Here is a 23,890-nt window from a genome sequence, read left to right as displayed (position 1 = left end):
GCCAATCTTGCTTTTACTGCATTCAATTTCGGCAGAAGGCTCACCAAAAAACTCTCCGTGATGGTCAATCACTAGGCAGGATGCTTATAAGCTGGACGGTGACTGAAATTACTAGCAGTAAGTCCCTATTTTTTCCAAATATCATCTGTGGCAAAAAATGATTATTTTTTAAATATTTGCTTTTAAACAGCTCAGCGTAAAAAAAATTCGAAACCGTTGACAGAAAACTTGGAAACTACTGCTTTTTTTTGTAAAAAAATACAGTTGTAGGACAGAATCATAGGCACAGAGAACCATTAGACCACATTTTGTAAAATTCTATGGTGAGATTTTACTACTAACTCGTATTCACGCTTAATTTTTAGAATTGAGTAAATAAAGAAAAATAGCGTATGTCTGACCTTGGTTTTTTTTTCTATCCCTATGTTTAGAATCCTCAGTTTCAATTTTGTCTATCCCATCAGCACCAAGTTCTCATTTTATTATTTTTGAGTTTTAAGTCACCCAATGAAACATATTGATTTGATTGCTTTGCTTGCTTTGCTTTTGTGTTGTTTATTTATGCTTATGCACTTTAATTATAGGTGTTGGGTCTCCATTAAATAATTGAATTCGACTCTTGACTCCGAAGATAGAATACGTTACATGGTGTCAGAATGGACAGCACACCCTATCCAACAATTGATTGGTCGTCAGCCAATCTCAAAGCCTCGTGGAAGCGATTTTGCCAGCATGCTGAACTGATGTTCACAGGACCCTTGTCCGGAAAAGCCGACGCTGTGAAGTGCTCCTACTTGCTGATATGGGTTGGAGAAAAAGGACGAGATATTTTCAACACATTCCAGATTCCAGAAGTAGACAAAAATAAAGTGGATGTATATCTGAGAAAATTCAGTGAGCATGTTGAACCCAGTTCCAATCCCATATTTTCCCGATTCGTTCTCCACAAACGAAATCAGAAAGAAGGAGAGACAATTGAATCATATGTAACATCTCTGAAGTTACTGGCCCTCGATTGTAGTTTCGGAGATAGTTCAGATGAAATAGTGAGAGACAGACTGGTGTTTGGAGTACAGAGTGACCGGATAAGAGAAAGACTATTGAGTGAAGGTGGAATGCTTACACTGGCAAAAGCTATTGATATTAGCCATGCAATTGAAACAGTTGTGGAGACCCATACACAGATGAGAAATGAACAAAGTACTAGTGCTGTAAAGCAAGAAGTGGAAGCCATACGCAAACAAAAAGTGTTGCCAAAGACAATGACGCCAAACTGTTACTTCTGTGGGAACCAGTACTCCCGCAAACACAAATGCCCTGCAAAAGGGAAGATCTGTTCCAAGTGTCGGAAGCCAAATCATTTTGCAAAGGTTTGCAAAAGCAGGTCTGTCAACAAAATTGAAGCCCTACCAGCTGAGAACGAAGGAAACAATGAATACTTCATTGAGTCTGTTGACAACAGAACTGATTCAGTCCAAAAGCCAATGATTAAAGTTAACCTACCTGAATACCGACGAGAAATAACCTTCAAAATTGATACAGGGGCGGCTGATGCAAACGCTCTCCCAGCAAGTGAATTTAGATCCCTAAAACCAAGACCTACCTTGCTTCCCAACAAAGATATCCTGACAAGCTACAGTGGATGCAGCCTTGAAGTACTTGGAATTGCACAGATTGTGATTCAGTATAAGGACTGAGAACCGCAGGTTCATGTGTTTCATGTTGTTGAAACCCACAAAGGACCAATCCTTAGTAGACAAACGAGCGAACAGATGAACTTAATCAAGTTTGTGCTTAGCATGTCATGTAGCATGACTGAAGACCCAGCCACGGTTTCAACCAGACCGGAAGTACGACAGATCCTCGAGGAATATGATGATGTCTTCCAAGGTATTGGGATGTTGCCCGGAAAATGTCACATTTACCTGAAGGAAGGATCTGTTCCGACAGTCCAGCCACCAAAAAGAGTTCCGTATGCCCTTCAGCCGAAGCTAAAAGAAGAACTAGACAGATTAGAAAATATTGGCATCATAGAGAAGGTAAAAAAACCGACAGACTGGGTGAATTCGATTGTCCTTGTAAAGAAATCAGACGGAAAATTCCGAATTTGTCTAGATCCAGTGGACTTAAACAAATGTATCAAGCGTCCTTACCACCCTATTCCTAGTTTTGATGATGTAGCAGTGAGATGTGCTGGAGCAGAAAGATTTTTCAGAACCGACGCTAGAAATGGTTACTGGTCAATGGTTTTAGACGAGGAATCTGCTGACCTCACTACATTCAGCACAAAATTCGGAAGATACCACTTCAAGAGATATCCTTTTGGGCTCATATCAGCCCAGGATGAGTACCAAAAACGAATGGAAGAGGCGTTCGAAGGTATTGACATTGGTCTGATTGTAGATGATGTTGCTGGAATGGCTGAAAGTACAACAGATCATGATAGGAAACTAAGGACAGTTATGCAGAGGGCTCGTGAAAAAGGCATCAAGTTTAATAAAGAGAAATGCCTTTTCGATGCCGTAGCCATTCCCTACTTTGGACATATACTGACAAAGGGAGGTATGGAACCAGACCCTAACAAAATTCGGGCAATGAAAGAAATTCCAGCCCCCAAGAACAAAGATGAATTGCAGACTCTTCTAGGGATGTACAACTATTTGTCAAGGTACATTCCCTGCCTCTCTACCCTAAACCAGCCACTTAGGGACCTGGCCATAGCAAAGGAGTTCAAGTGGAAAGTAGTACACAACGATGCCCGAGTCAAAATCCAAGAAGCCATTTGCAGCAACCTCGCCTATTTTGATACCAAAAGTGCCCAGGTGGAAGTGATAACAGACGCATCACAACACGGGCTAGGTGCTCAACTGGTTGCGGATCACGCCACAGTAGCCTTTGCTTCTATATCTCTTAGTGACACAGAAAAACGGTACTCACAAATTGAGAAGGAGCTTCTGGGAGTCGTGTTTGCCTGCACGCATTTCCATCAATATATTTGTGGTAGAAAGTTCACTGTGACAACGGATCACAAACCTTTAGAGGCGATATTGTCCAAACCAAAAAATAGGGCACCATCCCGATTGCAAAGAATGATGCTAGTGCTCCAGCAGTATGAACTGTCATTCCAGTATCGTCCCGGCAAAGAAATCCCGGTAGCTGATGCCTTATCACGAATGCACTTACCTGACCAAGACCCAGAAATTCAAATTGAAGGAGAAGTAGCCATCCATGCATTCTTTAGAGATATTCCAGTAAGCAAAAACAAACTAGAGCAAGTCCGTGAGGAAACCCTAAGAGATGTTGAGCTGAAAACACTGTCAGACATCGTCGAATCTGGCTGGCCTAACGACCGAAGAGATGTACCATCTATCGTTCTTCCATTCTGGAACTACAGAGACGAGCTGGTTACCAACGATGGTATCATACTGAAAGGCGAACGCATTGTTGTGCCTAAGGCACTCCGTGGAGACATACCGCGACAGCTTCATTCGTCACACGTTGGCATTGTGAAAACAAAAGAAAGAGCTCGTAGCTCTGTATTTTGGCCTAACATCACGAAAGATATCACGCAACTAGTATCTGGTTGCGAAATATGCGCCATGCATCAAATGGATCAACAGAAAGAGCCATTGATATCCTCAGAGGTCCCCCAGTATCCATTCCAACACGTGGGCCTGGACATCTTTACATTAAGTGGTATGGAATACCTAATCACCGTAGACTATTATAGTAGATTTTTCGAGGTGGATAAACTTGCCATTTCAAACTCACAGCAAGTGATCTCGAAATTAAAAATGAATTTCACCAGATATAGTATACCAGAGAAGATTATTTCAGACAATGGGCCACAATTCAGCTCGGAGCAGTTTCAAATGTTTGCAGCATCCTGGGATATCAACCATGTCACATCAAGTCCCCGATACCCGCAGTCCAATGAGATGAGTGAGAAGGCGGTCTAGACGGCAAAACGGATCATGACGAAAGCGACAGAAAGCCAAACAGATCCATACATTGCATTGCTGGAATACCGAAACACCCCAGTTGATGGAGCATATACACCGGTTCAGCTGCTCATGAGCAGGAAAACCCGGTCGATCGTCCCAGCGCTGCCATCCCATCTGCAGCCAAAAATAATTGTGAACCCAGTTTTCGAGAAAGCTAGAGAGAAAGCTCAGTCTAGACAGCAGAGAGCTTAAAACAAGACCGCCAAAGAGCTGAAAGAATTGAGCATAGGAGAGAAAATATGGGTGAAATTTGACAAGAATAGTAGATTGCACAAGGGTGAAGTCGAGAAAAAGTTGAGACAACAAGACCGCTCTTACCTGGTGCGTCTGCAAGACGACAGTACTCTTCGGGGAAACAGGCACCACCTACGTCACAGATCAGAACCAGTTATAGCCGAGCCGGTGCCTATACCAAACCACCCATTACATGCAGGCCGTGTTACCCAGTGCCCCGAACTACATACTTACACGGATGGAACAGCGACAGTTGGAGCTAGTACGACGCCTGTCGCAGATTGATCCAGTGCCGAATTGAACAGCAGTACTGACGAAGAAACCCCGTCCGTAGTCGAAGATGATGATTTCACTGTAGCCGAAAGGCCAAACATCAGGGGGGAGGAGGAAAGAGCATTAAGTCTACGATGTCAGTCAACTACTGATACAGTCATACCCCCTGTGACCAACGCTGAAGCCCCGCCAGATGCAGGAAGAGTCACTCGCTCAGGTAGACTTTCCACACCACCTGCGCGTATGAACCTGAGCATTGATCGTCACGTTGATATCCATCTCCGTCCAGTCTGGCAGTGATGGAAGCCATTTCTACATGAGAAAGAAGATGAAACATATTGATTTGATTGCTTTGCTTTTGTGTTGTTTGCTTATGCTTATGCACTTTATTTATAGGTGTTGGGTCTCCATTAAATAATTGAATTTGACTCTTGACTCCGAAGATAGAATACGTTACACCCAAGACCAAAAGCAATTTTCAAATTTTCTCATTGACCATGATCCGGTTCTTTCCCCCATACAATTCGTGGTGATGGTGAATAAAGGGGGAGGGGACATTATAGTACTTTTGTAGCAGTCCTGAACTCCTATGAAGTAAATTGATTTTCAAAATACTTATTTTTTACCGTTTAACTTTTTCCCAAAAAATCTTTAAGATTTGTTATTTCTAATTTTCTGCCTTGTATAAATTTTAGCCCATTTTTTGTTTGTTTAAAGTAAAATACAACTTTATTTGAAAATTGTCAAACTGCTTCTTTGAGACCAAACATTTTTTAGTGTGCATGATGTATTTTTATTGTTTTTTAGAATACATGACAAACTCGAAAGCCTGCTAGCATCTTTTCCGCAAAAACCAGTGGCCTAATTTTTTTCGTTCAGAGTTTCCTTGAGTGTAGTAACACGGTGATTATTTCAAGAAAACGGGATAATTTTGTGAGGAAGGGAGAGTGGGCTTGTAATTTTTATACGCTTTAGGATATTTGTGTTGTCCCCTTGGCGTTAGGTTCTCACGCCACAAGTTTCGGTCCGAACACCATCACTACAAGGTCAGATCAGGCGTGTAACTTTACTGAAACAATCATTCTCTATTCCAAGTCCCATTGGGCCAAAGTACCTACCCCATAAGTTTCAAGCCAATTTTCTGAAAAAACAGACCTGCCTAGCTATCATAGGCAGTGCAATAGTCCTGCCTAAATAAAGAACGATGTGGGCACAATGAATTATTTATTCATATTTTTTTAGACCAGGGCACTTCGTATAGAAGGAGTTGTCGTAGAAACTGTTAAAGGGGCTCATTCGATTAGAAATTGAAAGTTATAGTGCCGAAGGGAATTGAAAGTAATAGCCAAAAGTGATTGGAGGGCAATCAGCCTTCCTCCACTCCCATCATTTCGCCAAACACATCCAATCCAATTTTGAGATATCCATTTTGTTTAGCATAGTTGAAAGATCCAGTAACTATGTCTTTGGTGATGACCCCCCCCCCACCCAAGCCCTAAGAGCAAGGAATGTAAGTTATGCCCCAGGAGCTCATATGGTTTCATGGAAGGGGTGGTCGTGAAAATTTCGGAGGGGGCTCATTTGATTGGAAATCAGAAGCTCTATTGCCCTTTTTAAGAGTAAAAGTGATCGGAGGACAACTAGCCCCCCCCTCCCCTCTCCGCCCCACGTCCTCTTTTCCCCAATTTCATCCGATATAAATTCTGAGATTGACACTTTGTTAAAAAAAAAATAGTCCAAAGATCACATAACAAGGGTTGACACAACCATCCTATAGTATGGAGGCAAGGGTCGTAAGTTATGCCCTTGGGGCATATAAGGTTTTTATGTAAGGGGTGGTCGTATAAACTTTAGAGGAGGCTCATTTGATTGGAAATGTAAGGTTCTAGTTCCCTTTAAAGATTCAAAAGTGATTGGAGGGCAACTAGTCCTCTCCTACCCCCATCGTTTCCATAAACACATCCAATCAAAATTTTGAAATAGCCATTATGTTCAGAGTATTTGAAAGGTCCAGTAACTATGCCTTTGAGGATGACAACCTCCTTCCCCCCAGAAACCTCAGGGCAAGGGTTTTAAGATTTGTCCCGGGGAGCGTATATGGTTCTTATGAAAATAGTGGTCATAAAACATCGGAGAGGGCTCATTGGATTGGAAATCAGAAGTTCTAGTCCCCTTTTTAAGAGTCAAAGTAATCAGAGAGAAACTAGACCCCCCCCCTCATGTCCTACTTTCCACAAAAGCCCTCAATGTCTTGGGCAAAGGTTTCAATCTATGGCCCGGGGGCATATAAGGTTTTTATGGAAGGCGTGGTCGTATAAACTTTAAAGGAGACTCATTTGACTGGAAATATAAAGTTCTAGTTCTCTTTTAAGAGTGAAAAGTGACAGAGGGCAAATTTCCCCCTCCCTCCAAGACCCTCTTTTCCCAAACACATTTGATCGAAATTGGGAGATAGTCATTGTGTTAACAATAGTACAGGGAGCATATAGCAATACCTTTAGGGTGGAAACAACACCCCAGGGTCTGGGGCAGGGGTTGTAAATTATGTCCCGGGGCATATAAAATTTTAATGAAGCGGGTGGTTGCATAAACTTCGGACGGGGCTCATTTTATCGGAAGACGGAAGCTGTAGCACCCTTTTTAGGAGTCAAAAGTGAATGAAGGGCAACCAGCCCCCCCCCCCCCAACAAACCCATCATTTCCCAAAACACATCCGATCAAAATTTTAAGAGAGCTATTTTGCTCGGCATTGTTGAAAGATCCAGTAATTATATCTTTTGGGATGTCAACCTCCTTGCAGTCAGGCTCGTTACTAGCCAAAATGTTTGGGGAGGGGAGAAGAGGTTTTACTGACTGGTGGGTCATTTTTACCAACTGTTTTTTTTTTGTAAAAAAAGAATAGCATAATGTCCGTTTCGGATACAATACATAAAATCACTGCACGAGTCGGTAAAACCGCTGCATTTATCAACCGAGATTCCGATTTCGGTACATATCATGTCACTATTTTAATACTGTTTATTTAACCAAATGGAAAATTGTGGCACCATCTGTCAAATTACGGCAGGATTCGGTAAAACTGCTGTGTTTACCGACCAAGTTCAAAATTTCTGTAGATGACATGTCAGTTTATTCATGGTCTTTATTTAACCGAACAAAGAATTTTAGCGGCGTCAGAAAAATCGTGGGGAGAAGCGCCACGATTTTACCGACTTCTTTTTTTACCGAGTGACTAAAAACATTGGAGGGTGTCCCCCATCCCCGCCATACGTGACGGCCCTGCCCGCAGTCCTCAGGGCAAGGGCTATAAGTTAGGCAATCCGTTCATCTTTTTCATGTTGTATATGTTATCGATAAAGGTGTGCATATTTGAACTTTACTTTCCAAAAAGACGAAGGGCATTCAGGTGAGCCTTTCCGAGAATGTTGAAGGGAGTGTTGAACTAAATCAAAACACTTTATGTGTACAGATAAAATTTTAAATCTTGGATTTAGGACTATAAGTTTTCGTCTTTCAAGCGACTCAGTATGTCGCGAAGTGCCAAACTATTTAGGATTTAGAGATTAGAAAGTGTGCTTTTCCGTAAAGTTTTTCTTTCTTCATAAAACGACCTCACAGTGTCCTGTACTAACAAAAGATTTGAACTCCTTGAATCTCAAATAACATAGAAAAAAACAAAACAGTTTTAATTTATTTTGAATTTGCATGTTAAAAAATGATGGAAAAATGCCTTCAATCCTTATTTTTTTTTTAAATATAGATGGAACCTTTAGCTCAAATCGACAATTTTAAGTTGAGAATATTTTTAAGAAGCCTTGAGTTGAAAGTGCATTCTTGAACATTCGCAACCAACTTCGTGTTTGCTTATTTTATTTTGATGTCCTCTATTCAACTTTGGCGAAAGAAAATACAAATAAAATATGTCAAGCCAATGCAAAAAAAGCAAATTTGACACGCGAATATCTTATTTAAGGTCAGAAACAGATTTTACTTTATTTTACTTTCTTAGCTTGAATTGGTCCAAAATGCAAAGTTAACAAACTTCGCATTTTACCGTGTCTGTTTCATAATATTCACTTGAATTTCGGGAAGAAGAGAGGAATAAGATTAAAACTTCGTGCGATTTCAACCAAATCCTCAACTAGTTAAGAAACCCCTTCCTGTTACATTGGACATAGAAAGCTGAATCAATTTAAATTTACATCTATTGAGGCATCCGTCGTTTAAATTTTGTCCTTTATTTAGGCCTTCAAACTGTTTATAATGTATGTGCTACAGGGTATTTGCAAGAAGTAGTTGCATATTGTTTTCCTCCTTTTTTCCCAAACGAACTGAGTCCGAACTTACTTTGTGTTCTGCTGTATAGAAAGAACAAAAGCTGCTTCTCTATTCTGTCACATACTCGGTTGATAGGTATGACACTGTGATTACTGGGTTTTATTAAGCATAAACACAGGTATAATGAAAACACAAACACGGCAGGGAAGCAAACGCTACCGTTTATTGAGAAGCAAAAGACCAAAAAGTCTGAAAAAATACACGTGATCCTAAGGATCTTTGAGTTTTGTTACTTGTGTCGGGTTTTCCTTGAATTTACGTGTGTTATTTACTAGTACGTGTCTTTAGCAGTGCGTACATATGTAGCGCTTGTTAAGTGACCGAAATGTCACTCTGAGTGTTTCGAACAGATTTAAATCAATTAATCAATCAATCAATTTATTGAACTAATAAATTCACAACAAAAACTACTACTAACAACTCACCGCAGCACCAAGCTGCCTGAGGCCAACAGAGCTACGCACGCTTTTCCTCTATCCCAATCTATTTAAAGCCCTCTTCTTTACACCCTCCCAGGAAGTTCCCATTTCCTTTAAATCTTTCTTTATGACATCCTCCCACCCCAACCAAGGACGACCTGCTTTCCGTTTAGCCCTAGACGGTTGGCCAAAAAGGACAATCCTTGGCAATCTATCATCCTTCATCCGCAGAACGTGCCCTAGCCATCTCAACCTTTCTTTCATTATAGCCCTAGAAAGCGGGATTGAAATACACTTTCCGTACAGCCTACTGTTTGAAAAACGGTTAGTCAGAGGATACACAGAACAATCTGTAGGCAATTATTATGGAAAATGTCTAGCAAATCTTCATCCGCTTTTCGGAGTGCCCATGCTTTAGAGCCATATTTGACCACTGTCATCACTGTAGCTTCTAATAATATAATCTTGGTTTGCAGATTTATCTTCCTATTCTTCTAAACTTTTTTTAAATGTGAAAAACTCCCTGAGCCTTGGCTATTCTACTTTTAACAATTTCACTGCTCCCACCATCTTTACTAATAATGTTACCAAGGTAAGTGAAGCTGACCACCTGATCAATCTTTTTTTACCACACGTGACCTTTTCATCTTCACTTATTCCTAGCCTTAATGCCTTAGTCTTCTTAATATTAACTTTCAAAACCTATTCTAGCTCCCTGAACTCGCAAAACTTCTAAAAATTTATTCATTTTGCTTATAGTTTCATCTAGGATGCTTAAATCATCAGCATAGTTTAGGTCCAAGAAAATATTTCTTCCCCATATGATTCCATGGTCTCCCATTGTCTTTCCTGAGCTTCTCAAGACAAAGACCATTAAAATGATCCATATAAAGGGGGATAGAATACAATTCTGCTTAACTCCTGGTTTAATATGAAACCATCTGCTAGCCTCATTCTCGTACATAACACTAATCCTTTTAATGTATTTGTCTGGTATACCATACAAGAATAAGAGATGTGCTAAAGCTTTACTATCAACAGAATTGAACACTTGCCCTTAATCTAGAAAACTGAGGACCAAAGGTGTTTGATAATTGATAACTGAGGCATTTCTCATAACTACAGCATCTCTTAGTCTGAAAAGTAGCATATTACTAAGTAATTTGCTACCTACAGAAATCAGGCTAATGCCTCTAGAATTATCATACTCACTCTTATCACCTTTCTTACACAGTTGCTTAATTAGTATTTTCCTAAAATTGCTAGGTACTTCCCGTTTCGAAAAAATTATTTAGTAACATATTTCTAACTTCATAGCCACCATATTTAAGAAACTTATTTACCACACTTATCAGCACGCGGGGCCTTATTATTTTTTGATCCTATTAGTACTGTTTCAAATTCTTCATCTCAAAATTAATCATCCTTTACATCCAAGTTATAACAAACTTTTTTATTTTCCTCTATATCTTTTCCTGCAACTCTATCTCGGTTTAGCATATTCTCAAAATGTTCTGCCCATCTCTCTATAACTCTTTCCTTATCACTAATTGTGGCACCATTCCTACCTTTAACTGGGACAAGTCTGGTTTGACTACTCCCTCTCAATCTATTGACATGCCAGTACAATATTTTACTATTATGCCGTTTAGCTGTATCTTCCAAATTCTCGGCAATTTTAACCATGACCTCCACTTCACCCCTCCTTAGTTCATATTTTAATGCTTTCTCCACTTTCTTTGCATTCCTTTTGCTTTCACACTAGTATCTCCGTCAGTCGATTCAACGGGGGCATATGCTACTATAACTGACAGCCTGAACTTTTTAGTCATAAAATGAGCGATTAGTATTCATACTTCCTACCCCTGAATTTGTCAATCAGAATGTTGACACGGGAGTTATTTTGTAACGTCGTAACATTCCAAGTTCCAATTTTCTTGTTCTTTAAATCATTGAAAGTATCTTGGCATCGGGAAAAGTAATGATGCCGGATACCAGTGCAGGACGGGGAACAACATACCTTCTCAAGTATACACCGAAGCCCTTAAGCCGGCTTAGAACCAGATAGCAAGAAGTCCCTGGAACCTCCAGTATGAATGGAGGCTTTGTGCAATACTGGGATGATCTTGGTCACAACATGGTTTTCAGCACTTGGCAGTGTTCTTTTATCAACAAGAGTCAAAGTCCTGCACAGAAAGTCACAAGGCTATTACCTCCGACTTATTACTTATTCATGCTTACAAATATTATGCTACTACGGGGAGGCAACCCATAGTAGATTAATCAGCTAGGTTGAAGTTTTTCAGCCCGAAACACCATCAAAACAGACCAAGCCCAGAAGAATTATCGATTCGTCAGAATCCCATGTGAGTAGTGTGTCATTTACTAGTCTATAATTTTCTCGAAGGACGCCACTCCTTAAGTAGGAATAAAGGTGAACGCAAGGTCCCCCGTCCTGCAAGTACCCCGAAAGGATCGAGGCAGCCCTTTGCACAGGCTGTTGTCCATGAATCTGGATCTTATACCCTGACGCAGTTGTTTTTCTATAAAGGATCTTCCCACGATGGTGTTCTTCCACACTATGGAGTATAACACATTACTTGGAGAAGGTTTGTAACTCAAGGGACGTGTGTAAATGCCGGTTGGCCCTTTTGAGTGTACACTTAAGGAGCCTTCTTCCTCCTCCACCTGTATTTATGGCCCCGGACGAGGGTGCCCCAGTTTCTATTATGGAACCCCAGGGACAAGGTCTATAGGGCGTTCTCCTGTCGCCACCTAGGACACGCTGAGTGGCCTCAGAGGAGGCCCCTACTGAGCAGTAGATTCATAAAGCATAAGCAGTAACACATGAATTTGGAGGGTTAGAATTCTAAAGATGGGGGTCCGCGTATTCCCTCCTCCCAGAAAAATTCCCACCCGACCACTTCCAAAATGCATAAAGTGTAAAATTCAAACTTCAGAAATTCTGAAATGTAACGTATATATGCAGATATTCAACAAAAGACACTTCAACATAATCACCCCCGTAAAGCTCTATGGCCAGGAAAAAACAAGGGAGAAACAAAATTGAAAAAAAATACGCAAAAATTTTTTCAACATGATATATCCATACTTTTAAGAAGCTTGGCAAAAGAGAAAAAATTACAATGATTGAAAAAAAATCCCCAAATCGCAAACTAGGCAGGGGACTACCAAGCAATCAATCAATCAATAAATATGTTCCACATGGACTACCACATGAATTAAATTTAATTCAAATTACATATGTGAAATAAAGCCACAAGAAATGATGAGCGCAATTCAAACACACCTCACAACAAGAATTCCCTGCCCAGAGTCACCCGTCCCTTTAACAATAATAAAAAAAGAATAATAAAAAGATACAAAGAAGAATAAAGATAAAAAGCAAAAGAAAAATAAACTTAATAAACATAAATCATCAAAATATTAAAACATTTCTTAAAATTCTCTTGAAAGTACCAAACGAGGGACATTCTTGAGCTGACTCAGGTAGGGTATTCAAAACGATATGTCAAGCGGTTAATGGACTGAAATCAGACCTCACAGATGGAGTAAATATAAAAATAATATTTCTTGACTTACGAAGATGATGTGTAAACCAAACAGAAAAACGAAAAACGAATTAGTTTGTAGGGTTGCGGGAGCATCGCCATGGAGTTGATGAAAAGTGAAAGACATGCACGGAATAATGTAGAGGGACTGTAAATCACGTAATGGGCAAGTTGGATTAGTTGTAGAACAATTTGTTCCCTGCATACGTCTCATTGCTTTATCATATAACTTAATTCCTTAATATTCTGCCTGATTAGAAAAATCGAGGTCAGCCGGTGGCGTGCCACCATTTTCCCTAGAAATCAGCCATTGGCCGCCGAAAAGAAAACTGGCCCGTGTCGGGGTCCAACACAAATACTTTTGTCTGCAGCAATTGGTGAGCTCTCTAACAATAGGACCATAGGTTTTGTTCTGAAAGATGTAAAAGCTCAAAAGGAAAATGGACAAGATGGCCTTTTCTCTAAAATGAATGTGACATCTTTATAATTTGTAGTAGGGTTCATTTCTGTGGAAAATTAAAAAATTTCCTTAGTTGTCATAGATAACGATAAATCTCAAAGCGTCTTCTGTGAGCTGTGGCTATATTTCAATGACCGCAAATCTCCCAGAAGAAAAGCATAAAAATTGATGTCACTGACCGCTTTTTGTACAGAAATTTGAATCATAAAAAGGGAAATAATTGGGCTATGTCATCGGAAACCAATGATCAGGCATGTATATGCACAAACAAGATAGTTGTGGATAATATTATATAGCTTCTTTTGTAAATAATCTTGGCTGTGTATTCTGTAAAGATAAGGCTAGCCTAAGGTGTTTGTTAACAATTTCTGAATTTTTGTGACTTAAAGGTCTTTTCATTTCCGTTTCATACATATGATCTGTAATTCTCTTGTTTCACGATTGTTTCCAGTAGGTCTAGGCTATGTTTTGTTGGTAAATTTTTTGCAGTTCATATCATTGACTTAGCCTACAAATAAAATGTACATACCACTTGATGCCTTTTTTATGCTCTAATAAGGTTCCAGGTGCTGATAGGGTGGTGGCTCTGAGGTTAGAAATAAGTTATTGAAGATTATGAATATGATTTTTGAAAAAGGGGAAGTACCTAACGATTTTAGGAAAACCTTAATTAAGCCACTTTATAAGAAAGGTGATAAAAATGATTATTGTTATAATGATAGTGATAAAAGTGATTGATAAAATAATGGTAAAATTCTACTTTAGTTACTTTTACCTATCTTGGAAAGGGGTGAGGCTAGAAAAATGAAACTTTCAAAGATGGGTCTACAGGCTAAAGTATGTCCTGGGAAGGTATTTTGAAGTACATATCTCCACACCTTCTCTCTTTAGAGGGTCCTGAAATTTGACCACATGACAGTTCTCTACCTCTTGAAAATTTGACGAAACAATATTTTACCCTAATTTTCAGTTGTAAGATTCTTTTTCTCTGGCTTTAGGCTAGTTCTGGAAATGCAATTCCTGTTATTTGAGTGGTATTTTAAGCCGTATCAATGTTAATTTTGAAAATTTAGGAAATGTATTTGCATATCTTTAAAACTCTATAAATGAGGATTGAGCAAAGTTTTGAAGCTGAAAACAATTTTGTTGGACTTCATTTTAAGCAAAAGATCTATATTACAAGGTTTCACTTTTATAACACACCAATTTTTAAAGGTCATCAAAGGTCAGGACCCTCTAGAGGGAGAAGGAGTGGAAGTAGGTACTTCAAAATACCTTCCCGGGACATACTTTAGCCTGTAGATCTATCCCTGAAAGTTTCATTTTCCTAACCAAACTCCTTTCCAAGATAGTCAAAAGTAGCGAAAGTAGAATTTTACCAAAATAATTACCACACCTTTCTTTATAAGAAAGGTGTGGTAATTATTGAGGCATTAGTCTGGTCTCTGTAGGTAGCAAATTACTTAGTAATATGATACTTTTAGACTGACAGATGCCATAGACAAAGTTTTAAGAGAAGAACAGTGCGGTTTTAGAAAAAGTAGAGGATATGTCAACCAAATTTTCACTCTTAGGCTAATAATTGAGAAGTGCCTGAATTTTCAAACACCTTTGGTCCTCAGTTTTATATATTATGAGCAAGCATTTGATTCTGTTGATAGAAGAGCTTTAGTGAAGGTCTTATCCCTGCATGGTATACCAGACAAATACATTAAATGGATTAGCGTTATGTGTAAGAACAAAAATGCTGCGGTTAAGGTAGGACATGCAGCTAGCATCTGATTTGGTAATAGGTCACGAGTTAAGCAGGGTTGTGTTCTACCCCCTTCATATGGATTATTTTGATGGACTTTGTTTTAAAGAGCACAGGAAAGGCAATGGGAGACAACAGAATCAAAAGGGGAAGAAAAAGTCTCCTTAAGTTAAATTATGCTAATGATTTAAGAATTCTAGAGGAAAATGTGAGCAAAATGAATGAAGTTTTAGAGGTTTTGCAAGTTCAGGGTGCTAGAATTGGTTTGAAAATTAATGTAAGGAAGACTAAGTCACTAAGGCTAGGAATAAGTGAAGATGAAAAGGTGATGTTGGGTAATGAAAAGATTGATCAGGTGGACAGCTTCACTTACCTTGGTAGTATTATTAGTAAAGATGGTGGGAACAATGAAGATGTTAAAAATAGAATAGCCAAGGCTCAGGGTGTTTTTTTCACAGTTAAAAAAAGTCTGGAAGAATAGTAAGATAAGTCTGCAAACCAAGATTAGAATATTTGAGGCTACAGTGATGACAGTGGTCAAATATGGCTCTGAAGTGTGGATGCTCCAAAAAGTGGATGAAGATTTACTAGATGTTTTCCAGAGAAATTGCTTAAGTTTTGTTCTGGGCACCCAGCTGACTGACTGTATTTCAAACAATAGGCTATACGAAAAATGTGGCTCAATACCGCTCTCTAGGGCTATAATGAAAGAAAGGTTGAGGTGGCTACGGCACATTGTGCGGATGAAGGATGACAGATTGCTGAAGATTGTTCTTTTCAGCCAACCATCTAGGGCTAAACGGAAAGCAGGTTGTCCCCATCTGGGATGGGAGGACGTCATAAAGAAAGATTTAAAGGAAATGGGAACTTTGTGGGCGGGTGTAAAAAGGGAGGCTTTGAATAGATTGGGGTGGCGGAGGAGCATGCATAGCTGTGTTGGCCTCAGGCAGCTTGGTGCTGCAGTGAGTTGTTAGTAGTAGTAGTACTAGTAGTAGTACGTCTAAGTTCTTATGGAATGGGTTTGAGGAAAATGGGGCATGGGGGGGGGGGCTAGTTGCCCTCCAATGTCTTTTGACTCTTAAAAAGTGAACTAGACTTCTAATTTCCAATCAAAAGTCAAATGAGCCCTCTCCATAGTTTATACAAGCATCCCTTTCATAAGAAGCATATATGCCCCAGAGCATAACTTATAATGCCTGCCTCTGGGCCCTTGGGGGTTGTGTTGACACAGGAGTTTTCTTATCTAACCTTTGAACCTTTTTTTTTAACAAAATGGCTATCTTAAAATTTTTGTTGGATGGGTTTGGGGGGAAGGGTGGGGGGTTTGGTAGTTGCCCTTGGATCTCTTTTGACTCTTAAAAAGGGAACTAGAACTTTTGATTTCCAATCAAATGAGCCCTCTCTGAACTTTATAGAAGCATATACACACACTCCTTTCATAAGAACCATATATGCCCCCAGGTCATAACTTACAATGCCTGCCCTTAGGGTTTATGTTGACACTGGAGTTTTTGTTATCTAATTTTGACTATTTTTTAACAAAAAATGGCTATAAAAAATTGTATTGGCTGGGTTGAGAAAAAAGTGGGTGGGGGGCCCAGTTGCCCTTTGATCTCTTTTGACTTTTAAAAAGTGAATTAGAACTTTCAGGTTCCAATCAAATGAGCCTTCTATGAAGTTAATACAAGCATCCCTTCTATAAGAACCATATATGCCCCCAGTATGTTACTTAGAATGCCTGCCCCCAGGCCCTGGGGGTTGTATTGACACCAGAGTTTTTTATCTGACCTTTGAACGATTTTTAACAAAATGGCTATATAAAAATTTTATTGGATGCCTTTGGGGTAAATCGGGCTGGGGGGGGGGGGGCGAGTTCTTATGAAACTAGCCCTTATAAAATTAGCCCTTACTAACCTCCAATCTCTTCTGACTCTCAAAAACTGAACTAGAACTTTCAATTTCTAATCAAATGAGCCCTCTCTGAAGTTTATACAAGCATCTCTTCCATACAAACCATATATGCCCCCAGGGCATAACTTATAATGCCTGCCCCTGGGCCTTAGGGGGGCGTGTGTGTTGACTCCGGAGTTTTTGTTATATGATCTATATTCTATTTTAAAAAAAAGCTGTCTCAAATTTCTTATTTGATGGGTTTGAGGAAAAAAGAGTGTGGAGCGGGTGGGGGCTAGTGGTCCTCTGATCTCTTTTGACTCTTAAAAAGTGAACTATAACTTTCAATTTCCAATCAAATGAGCTCTCTCTGAAGTATATACAAGCATCCCTTCTATAACAACCATATATGCCCCCAGGGCATAACTTACAATGCCTGCCTTGGGCCCTGCAGGATTGTGTCAACCCTGGATTTTTTGTTATATGATTTTGAACAATTTTTTTTTTAAATTGCTATCTCTAAGTTCTTACAGGATGGGTTTGAGTAAAATAGGGTGTTTAGATGGGGAGGGCCTAGTTGCCCTCCAATCTTTTTTTACTCTTAAAAAGTGAACTAGAACTTTCAATTTCCAGTCAAATGAGCCCTCTCCAAAGTTTATACAAGCATCCCTTTCATAAGAACCATATATGCCCCAGAGCATAACTTACAATGTCTGTCCCTTGGCCCTGGCAGGTTGCATTGACATAGGAGCTTTCTTATCTGACCTTTGAATTATTTTTTTTTTTACAAAATGGCTATCTTAGAATTTTTTTCAGATGTGTTTGGGGAAAAAAGGATGTTGGGGGAGATTTAGTTGCCCTCCAATCTCTTTTGACTTTTAAGAAGTGTCTATAACTTTCAATTTCCAATCAAATGAGTTCTCTCTGAAGTTTACACAAGCATCCTCTCATAAGAACCATATATGCCCCCCAGGGCATAACTTACAACACCTACCCCTGGGCCTGGGGGGTTGTGTTGACACTGGAGTTTTTGTTATATGATTTTTGAACTATTTTTAAGAGAATGGCTGTCTCAAAGTTCTTATTGGATAGGTTTGAGGAAAAAAGGGCATAGAGGGGAGAAGGGGGTAGATGCCCTCTGATCTCTTTTGACTCTTAAAAAGTGGACTATAACTTTCAACTTCCAATCAAATGAGCCCTCTCTGAAGTTTATACAAGCATCCATTTCATAAGAACCATATGTGCCCCCAGGGCATGACTTACAATGGCGGCCCCCAGGCCCTGGGGGTTGCGTTGACACCGAAGTTTTGTTTGTTTTGGAGTTTTTGGCTAGTTGCCCTCTGATCACTTTTGACTCTTAAAAAGGGCAACAGAACTTCCAATTTCCAATCAAGTGAGCCCCTTCCAAAGTTTATGCAACAACTTCCATATGAAATGCCTTTTGGGAAGAAGAAAATAATAAAACATTGGAGCTGTATGGCCTTTACTATAGGCAACACTATAGCTTTGCCTCTGATTATAATATCCTGTTTATAAGAAATTTATCAAACAGAGTAATGATAGCCAACACACATAGTTAGGCCTCTGGTATAGATTTGGTGGTTTGTTCCCTCAGAAGAAAACTATAACATTCTGAAAACTACTTATAAAATTTAAGATATTTATATTATTCAATAAAAAAAATTATGATAAAAATATAATAGTTTAGAAAATTTAGGCTATATGTTTGCACATTAGGGGGGGGGGGTGATACAGCATATCATATATTAAATATATAACCTAAACAAACCTATTTTAACCTAACCAAACCTATTTAACCTAATGACAAAATAATATGATGAAAATAGAATACTTTATTAGCAAAATTGTGTGAACTACAACTTGGAAATATGCTCCTAAGCCTAAAATTACATCCCTCTGTCAAACAATATTAGAGGAAACTCCTTAATAATAATGAAATGTTTTTCCCATGCATACATAATGTTGCCTGAGAAATTGATGTTTCATTTATTTTTCAGAAATTCTAAAGAACTTTGCTAAAGTTTAAGACAAAATAAATTTACTTAGCTTTAAAAACTCGAAAAACAGGAAATGCAACATTTCCTATTTGGTTGGACAGTGTTCAATATCTAAGTAGACTAAGTGTTAGGTCTTAGATCTTTTTTTATTCAGCTCTTAGGGAGAAAATCTCACAAAAGGAAGTTGTGCAAACCCCAATAAAATCTTAGGGGTCCAGGGGGCACCTTTAAATATTCAGACAATCAGCCCTAAGAAATCTTGATATACTTAAATGTTACAAAACAAATGAAGCAAATTAGATCAAAATTAATTTTGTTCTTTGTTTTTTTAGTTTCAGCTTGAATACATTAATGTTTTTATTTTACCTTGGCTTAATTTTCTGTTCTGGTTCAGGTTCATTTATTTTTCAGTCACACATATGTAAAAGGTAATGCATTTTTTTTTTTCAGAGAGCAAAGAGTCATCATGTTCAAGGTAATTATCATGTCTCCCTTTTTTTCTTTATTTGTATTTGTCATCAACTCCTTCATAAGTCTGTCTCCTACAAAATAAGAATTTAATATTCCATATTTTTATAAGTATAAAATGTGAACTAGATTTACATTGCTTAGGCAACATGACGTTTTGCAGCAACCCTTTGTTGGCTTCACCAATAAGAGTATTGCAGGGACAACACTTTGGTCAGGAATCTGAGGAAAGAATTTGAAAATAATATGTTGACTTAACAGCCTGTTGAACCTTAAATATATGCATAATATACCCTTAACCCCTTCCGTCACCGTGACCAGTTAGTTGGACAAAATTAAAAATGCTCTTCTTTTCCTAACTATTAGGAATTTCGTAAATATGATCGCACTAATATATTCTCCTGTTCGCTGGCTACAGCCTCAGGGGTGTAATCGCCTCAGTTTATCGCTAATTCTCACCCTGACAGCACGTGAACATCGACTTTATTGGAAACAATGGATTGGGAAAAACCAGGTAAAATAATTTTTTTCTCTGCTTCAAAAAGACATAAAATGATCGAAAAAAAATTATTGTGTCAAAATATGGATCATTAGAAATAGACAGGTATTTTTTTATGGCCGAAATCACTTGAAGTATGTGCTTGAGGCTATGCTGAAGTTCTGTCCAATTATCTGGACTGCGCGACTAGGTTTAGAGAAATAAATGACGCATGGCTTGGTTTTATGGTAGTTTGGATGCCATCTACTATCTTGAAAAACGAATATTTTTATCGGAAAATTGAACAGATGTCATTGCTGCTTGTCATTTATTCCCCTTGTCCAGTTAAGTGGACAACGTGACACGTGCTCTTCCAGCGCACGGAAGAGCACGTTTGTTATGGCAAAAATGCCATAACAAACCCTCGGACGGCAAGTATTTTCCCCAAACGTCACTCCCCATCCAGATTACAGCCGCCTCGAGCTGTTTCTGAGCCCATCCCTGCTTTGTCCCCCATTCGCTGCGTTACTTTCAGATACGAAAGAACTTTTATCCCCTTCATTACAGAGAAAATGAATAAAATGTATCAATAGTTTCTTTTTTGCCCTCTTTTGTTTTTTTTTAGCCGTTGGTACTGCCCTGGTTATTGGGCTCTTTTGGTTGCCCCCCCCCTTTCTTGACCAGCTTTTATTGTCTTTAACTCTTTTATTGATTTACTGTAGTTTAATTGCTGACACTTTCTTAGTATCCCTTTTAATTTAAATGCATTTATGTTTTGTGCTAAGTTTAGTTTGACCAGTTTTTAATGCATTTATGTCTGGCTCTAAGTTTAGTTTGACAAATTTTTGCTTTTTTTAATTTTTTAATTGACTTTTTAAAGTTTTAACTATTGACTTTTAAATGATTGTCATTATGGTTTTCTCTATTTCGTTGTTGTTCTTTGCATTTTCAGTGTAACCATTTATTTGTTGTTGACTCCAAACTCCGAATTCGGCCCTTTGTGGGCTTGTGATAGCGATTTTTTTGAAATAAATATATCTCTCTCTCTCTCTCAGCGCCGCATCCAAACTCTCCTTTTTGTAGGTTCATCAAGACGAAATACCATGCGCATCCAGCCAGATAAACTACTTGATTTCTTCGATGCAATTGGCAGTGACTTGTCAGATATGGAAGTATCTGAAGATGACGATGAAGAATACTTATCAGAAACAAATGGAACAAAACTAACACCACTAAAGACACTCGATCCTTATGAAGTGTCTTCTGATTCAAGCGACCCCGATGATATGCCACTCATATCCCAGGCTGGGCCTAAGACCGTTACTCAACAGCGAGTGATATGGAAAAGAAAACGGTTTATCCCGATCATTCCAGCTTGGTCTGATACTGCAACAGCTGCCAACGAACAACTATCAACACCCTTTCAATACTTCTGTAAGTACATTGATAGCGATTTCTTCCATTTGGCTGCCATCGAAACAAATAGATACAGTACTCAGCAGAATGTAAATAATCCCATTGCAACCAATCCTACAGAAATGCGCAAGTTCGTTGGCATTCACTTGGTGATGGGCTGCATGAAATTTCCAAGGTACCGATGGTATTGGAGCCAGGCAACTAGGGTTTCCCTCATTGCGGATGCCATGGGTCTAAACCGTTTTATGAGGCTGAGAGCCTGCTTTCACTTGGTTGACAACGAAACTGCCAAAGATCCGAACAACCGTCTCTGGAAAGTTCAACCAGTTATAGATAGGGTGCTAGCACGATGCCAGCAGCTGCTTTCCCATGAAAATGTTTCTATAGATGAGCAAATGTGCCCATTTACAGGTCAGCTTGAGATTAAAAAGTACATTAGAGGAAAGCCCTGTCCATGGGGGATCAAGCTGTATTTACTCTGCAATTCTGATGGCTTGGTCCTAAACTTTGACGTGTATCAGGGAAAGACGACAATCATTCCTGAAGAATACAAGGCATTGGGGGTTGGGGGTGGCATTGTCATGAAGCTTATGACAGGAAGAAAGATTCCAAAAGGGACCAAGCTCTACACCGACAATTTCTTTACGTCAATCCCCTTGCTCCAAGCTCTGAGACAGGAAGGATGGTATGGAACTGGTACTGTTCGCGCCAATCGAATGGCTCGGTGCCCCGTCAAGCCAGAAAAAGAGATGAAAAAAGAAGGTCGAGGAGCAATGGAAGAAATTGTACTAGGTGCAGACGAGCTGGTTATAGTCCGATGGCTTGACAACAACATCGTTTCTATGGCCTCAAACTTGGTTGGGATCGGTGAAATAGGACATGCACGACGGTGGTCGAAAGCCGAAAGTAGATACATACAAGTTCCACAACCAGAAGTTATTAGAAGATATAATACCAGTATGGGTGGGGTGGATAAAGTCGACCACCTGATGAGTTTGTATCGTACCTTCATCCGATCTCGAAAGTGGCCACTGCGATTGATTTTTCACATGATTGATCTAGCAGTCACAAATTCATGGATGGAATACATCAGAGACTGCCAATCCTTATCTCTGGGTAGAAGAGACAAGCTGGATCTTGTTGCTTTCCGGAAGGAGGTCGCCTGTGCCCTAATCCAAGCACACACGTCAACACTTCGATCAGTTGGTCGACCAAGAGAATCAAACGTGGAAACAGAAAAGCAAACAGAAGAGCAAACAACGGTAGGGAGGAAGCGGAAGATCAGCTGCAAGCCTGTGTCTGATGTGCGATATGATGGATATCATCACTGGCCTGTAAATACAGGGGACAAGCACGCCCAGAGATGCAAGATGGACGGCTGCAAGCTAAAAACCACAACTAGATGTCAAAAATGCAATGTCGAGCTCTGCTTTCGGGGCGAAAGAAATTGTTTCAAGGATTTTCATGTAAAGTAAAGTGGTCACGTTGTCCAATTAACTGGACATCTATTTTCGTCATCCTAATAAATGAATTTGAGCAAATCACTTCGGTAATGGCTTACTTATGCTCTAAATAGTAGGTTTAAATCAGGGAATAATTTTTTTCACCTAGGAAAATAATTCGTGACGGAAGGGGTTAAATGTATTGGGAATAAATAAAATGTAGACAAATTTGTACAAGTATTTAACTCCTTATGAGAAGTTTTCACTAGAGGGGGCAGGGTAGTACCCTCTCACCCTTCTTCCATTGGGGTCACATTTGGACAGGACATAAAAAGGGTAAACCAATTTGCACATGCTTCTAATGCCTAATGCTTGAAGATGACTGTTCCCTAACCGCCTATTCTTACTTGATGTCCTCAAATTTGTCAGAAGCCAATAATAGGTACAGTCACTAGCAAAAAGTCATCACTGAATAAGACCATAACATAAAGGGATATAAAAAAGTCTATATTGAACTTGTAGCCAATTGAACAATATCCCTCTAATGATTAGCATTATTATGTATCAAAACTTACAATATCATCTTATAGAGCCTAATTAGTAATTTGCATATAACTCTTTGATTGCTGCTGTTACTTTTTAATATAGAAATTACAAATTTACATGATTTTGATGATAATTGGAAGCCCCTTATTGACATAAAGGTGACCAAAGTCTAACAGCCGAATTTTACTTTCAAGTCTCTAAATTGTCTCAGACTTTTAATCTGAATTCTTTCTTTCAGTGTACCCAAACCTCATCCCTAGTCCACTAACCAGACTGCAAAAAGTACAAATAATAATATCTCTTACAAGCTGCTTCATCTATCAAAGTTTCTTTGTCTGTTTTCTTTTAGTGCAAAATTGAAACTGAAATAGATACCCCTTAAGATCTTTTAAGCAGTATATGTCATCTCATGAAAGAGCTCAAAATATGAAATATAAACTTATTAAACCTAGTTGGTATACTATAAAGGTATCCATTGCTTTTCATAATTTGCATAACTTATTAACTGTACCAAACATCCTGACAGTGAGACCAATGGTCTGAAGAAATGTTGAGTTTTTTGGTAAAGAAACATACTTT

The 23,890-nt window shown here is 39.0% G+C and overlaps 2 protein-coding genes across 4 annotated transcripts in view; both read left to right on the top strand.

The window, feature by feature from the left end:
- Positions 1–23,890, top strand: part of LOC148952107 (YTH domain-containing family protein 2-like) — a 99,515-nt gene continuing 75,625 nt past the window's right edge. Inside the window, exons 1-2 of one of the 3 annotated variants that reach the window (XM_089089549.1) lie at positions 1–117; positions 19,412–19,436. Coding sequence is in view for 1 of the 3 variants with exons in the window: in XM_089089548.1 (XP_088945674.1) it covers positions 13,528–13,551; positions 19,412–19,436 (49 nt within the window). In the remaining 2 variants the exon portion in view is untranslated. Of the gene's footprint in view, positions 118–13,459; positions 13,552–19,411; positions 19,437–23,890 lie in introns of those variants that run through there. The other 2 variants (XM_089089548.1, XM_089089550.1) reach the window with 2 other exon arrangements.
- LOC148952108 (uncharacterized) lies at positions 657–1,697 on the top strand. The gene has a single exon (XM_089089137.1). It carries the CDS (start codon positions 657–659, stop codon positions 1,695–1,697), a length of 1,041 nt encoding a protein of 346 aa, XP_088945263.1.

This window comes from Artemia sp. Qi Xiang Cuo, chromosome 5, assembly GCF_049724085.1.
Source record: "Artemia sp. Qi Xiang Cuo chromosome 5, ASM4972408v1, whole genome shotgun sequence".
Taxonomy (NCBI): Eukaryota; Metazoa; Arthropoda; class Branchiopoda; order Anostraca; family Artemiidae; genus Artemia; species Artemia sp. Qi Xiang Cuo.
This window is presented reverse-complemented; position numbering and strand designations above follow the sequence as displayed.

What these genes read in the sequence shown, in the direction of transcription:
- LOC148952108 (XM_089089137.1), top strand. Translation starts at nt 657, where the DNA reads ATGGACAGCACACCCTATCCAACAATTGATTGGTCGTCAGCCAATCTC.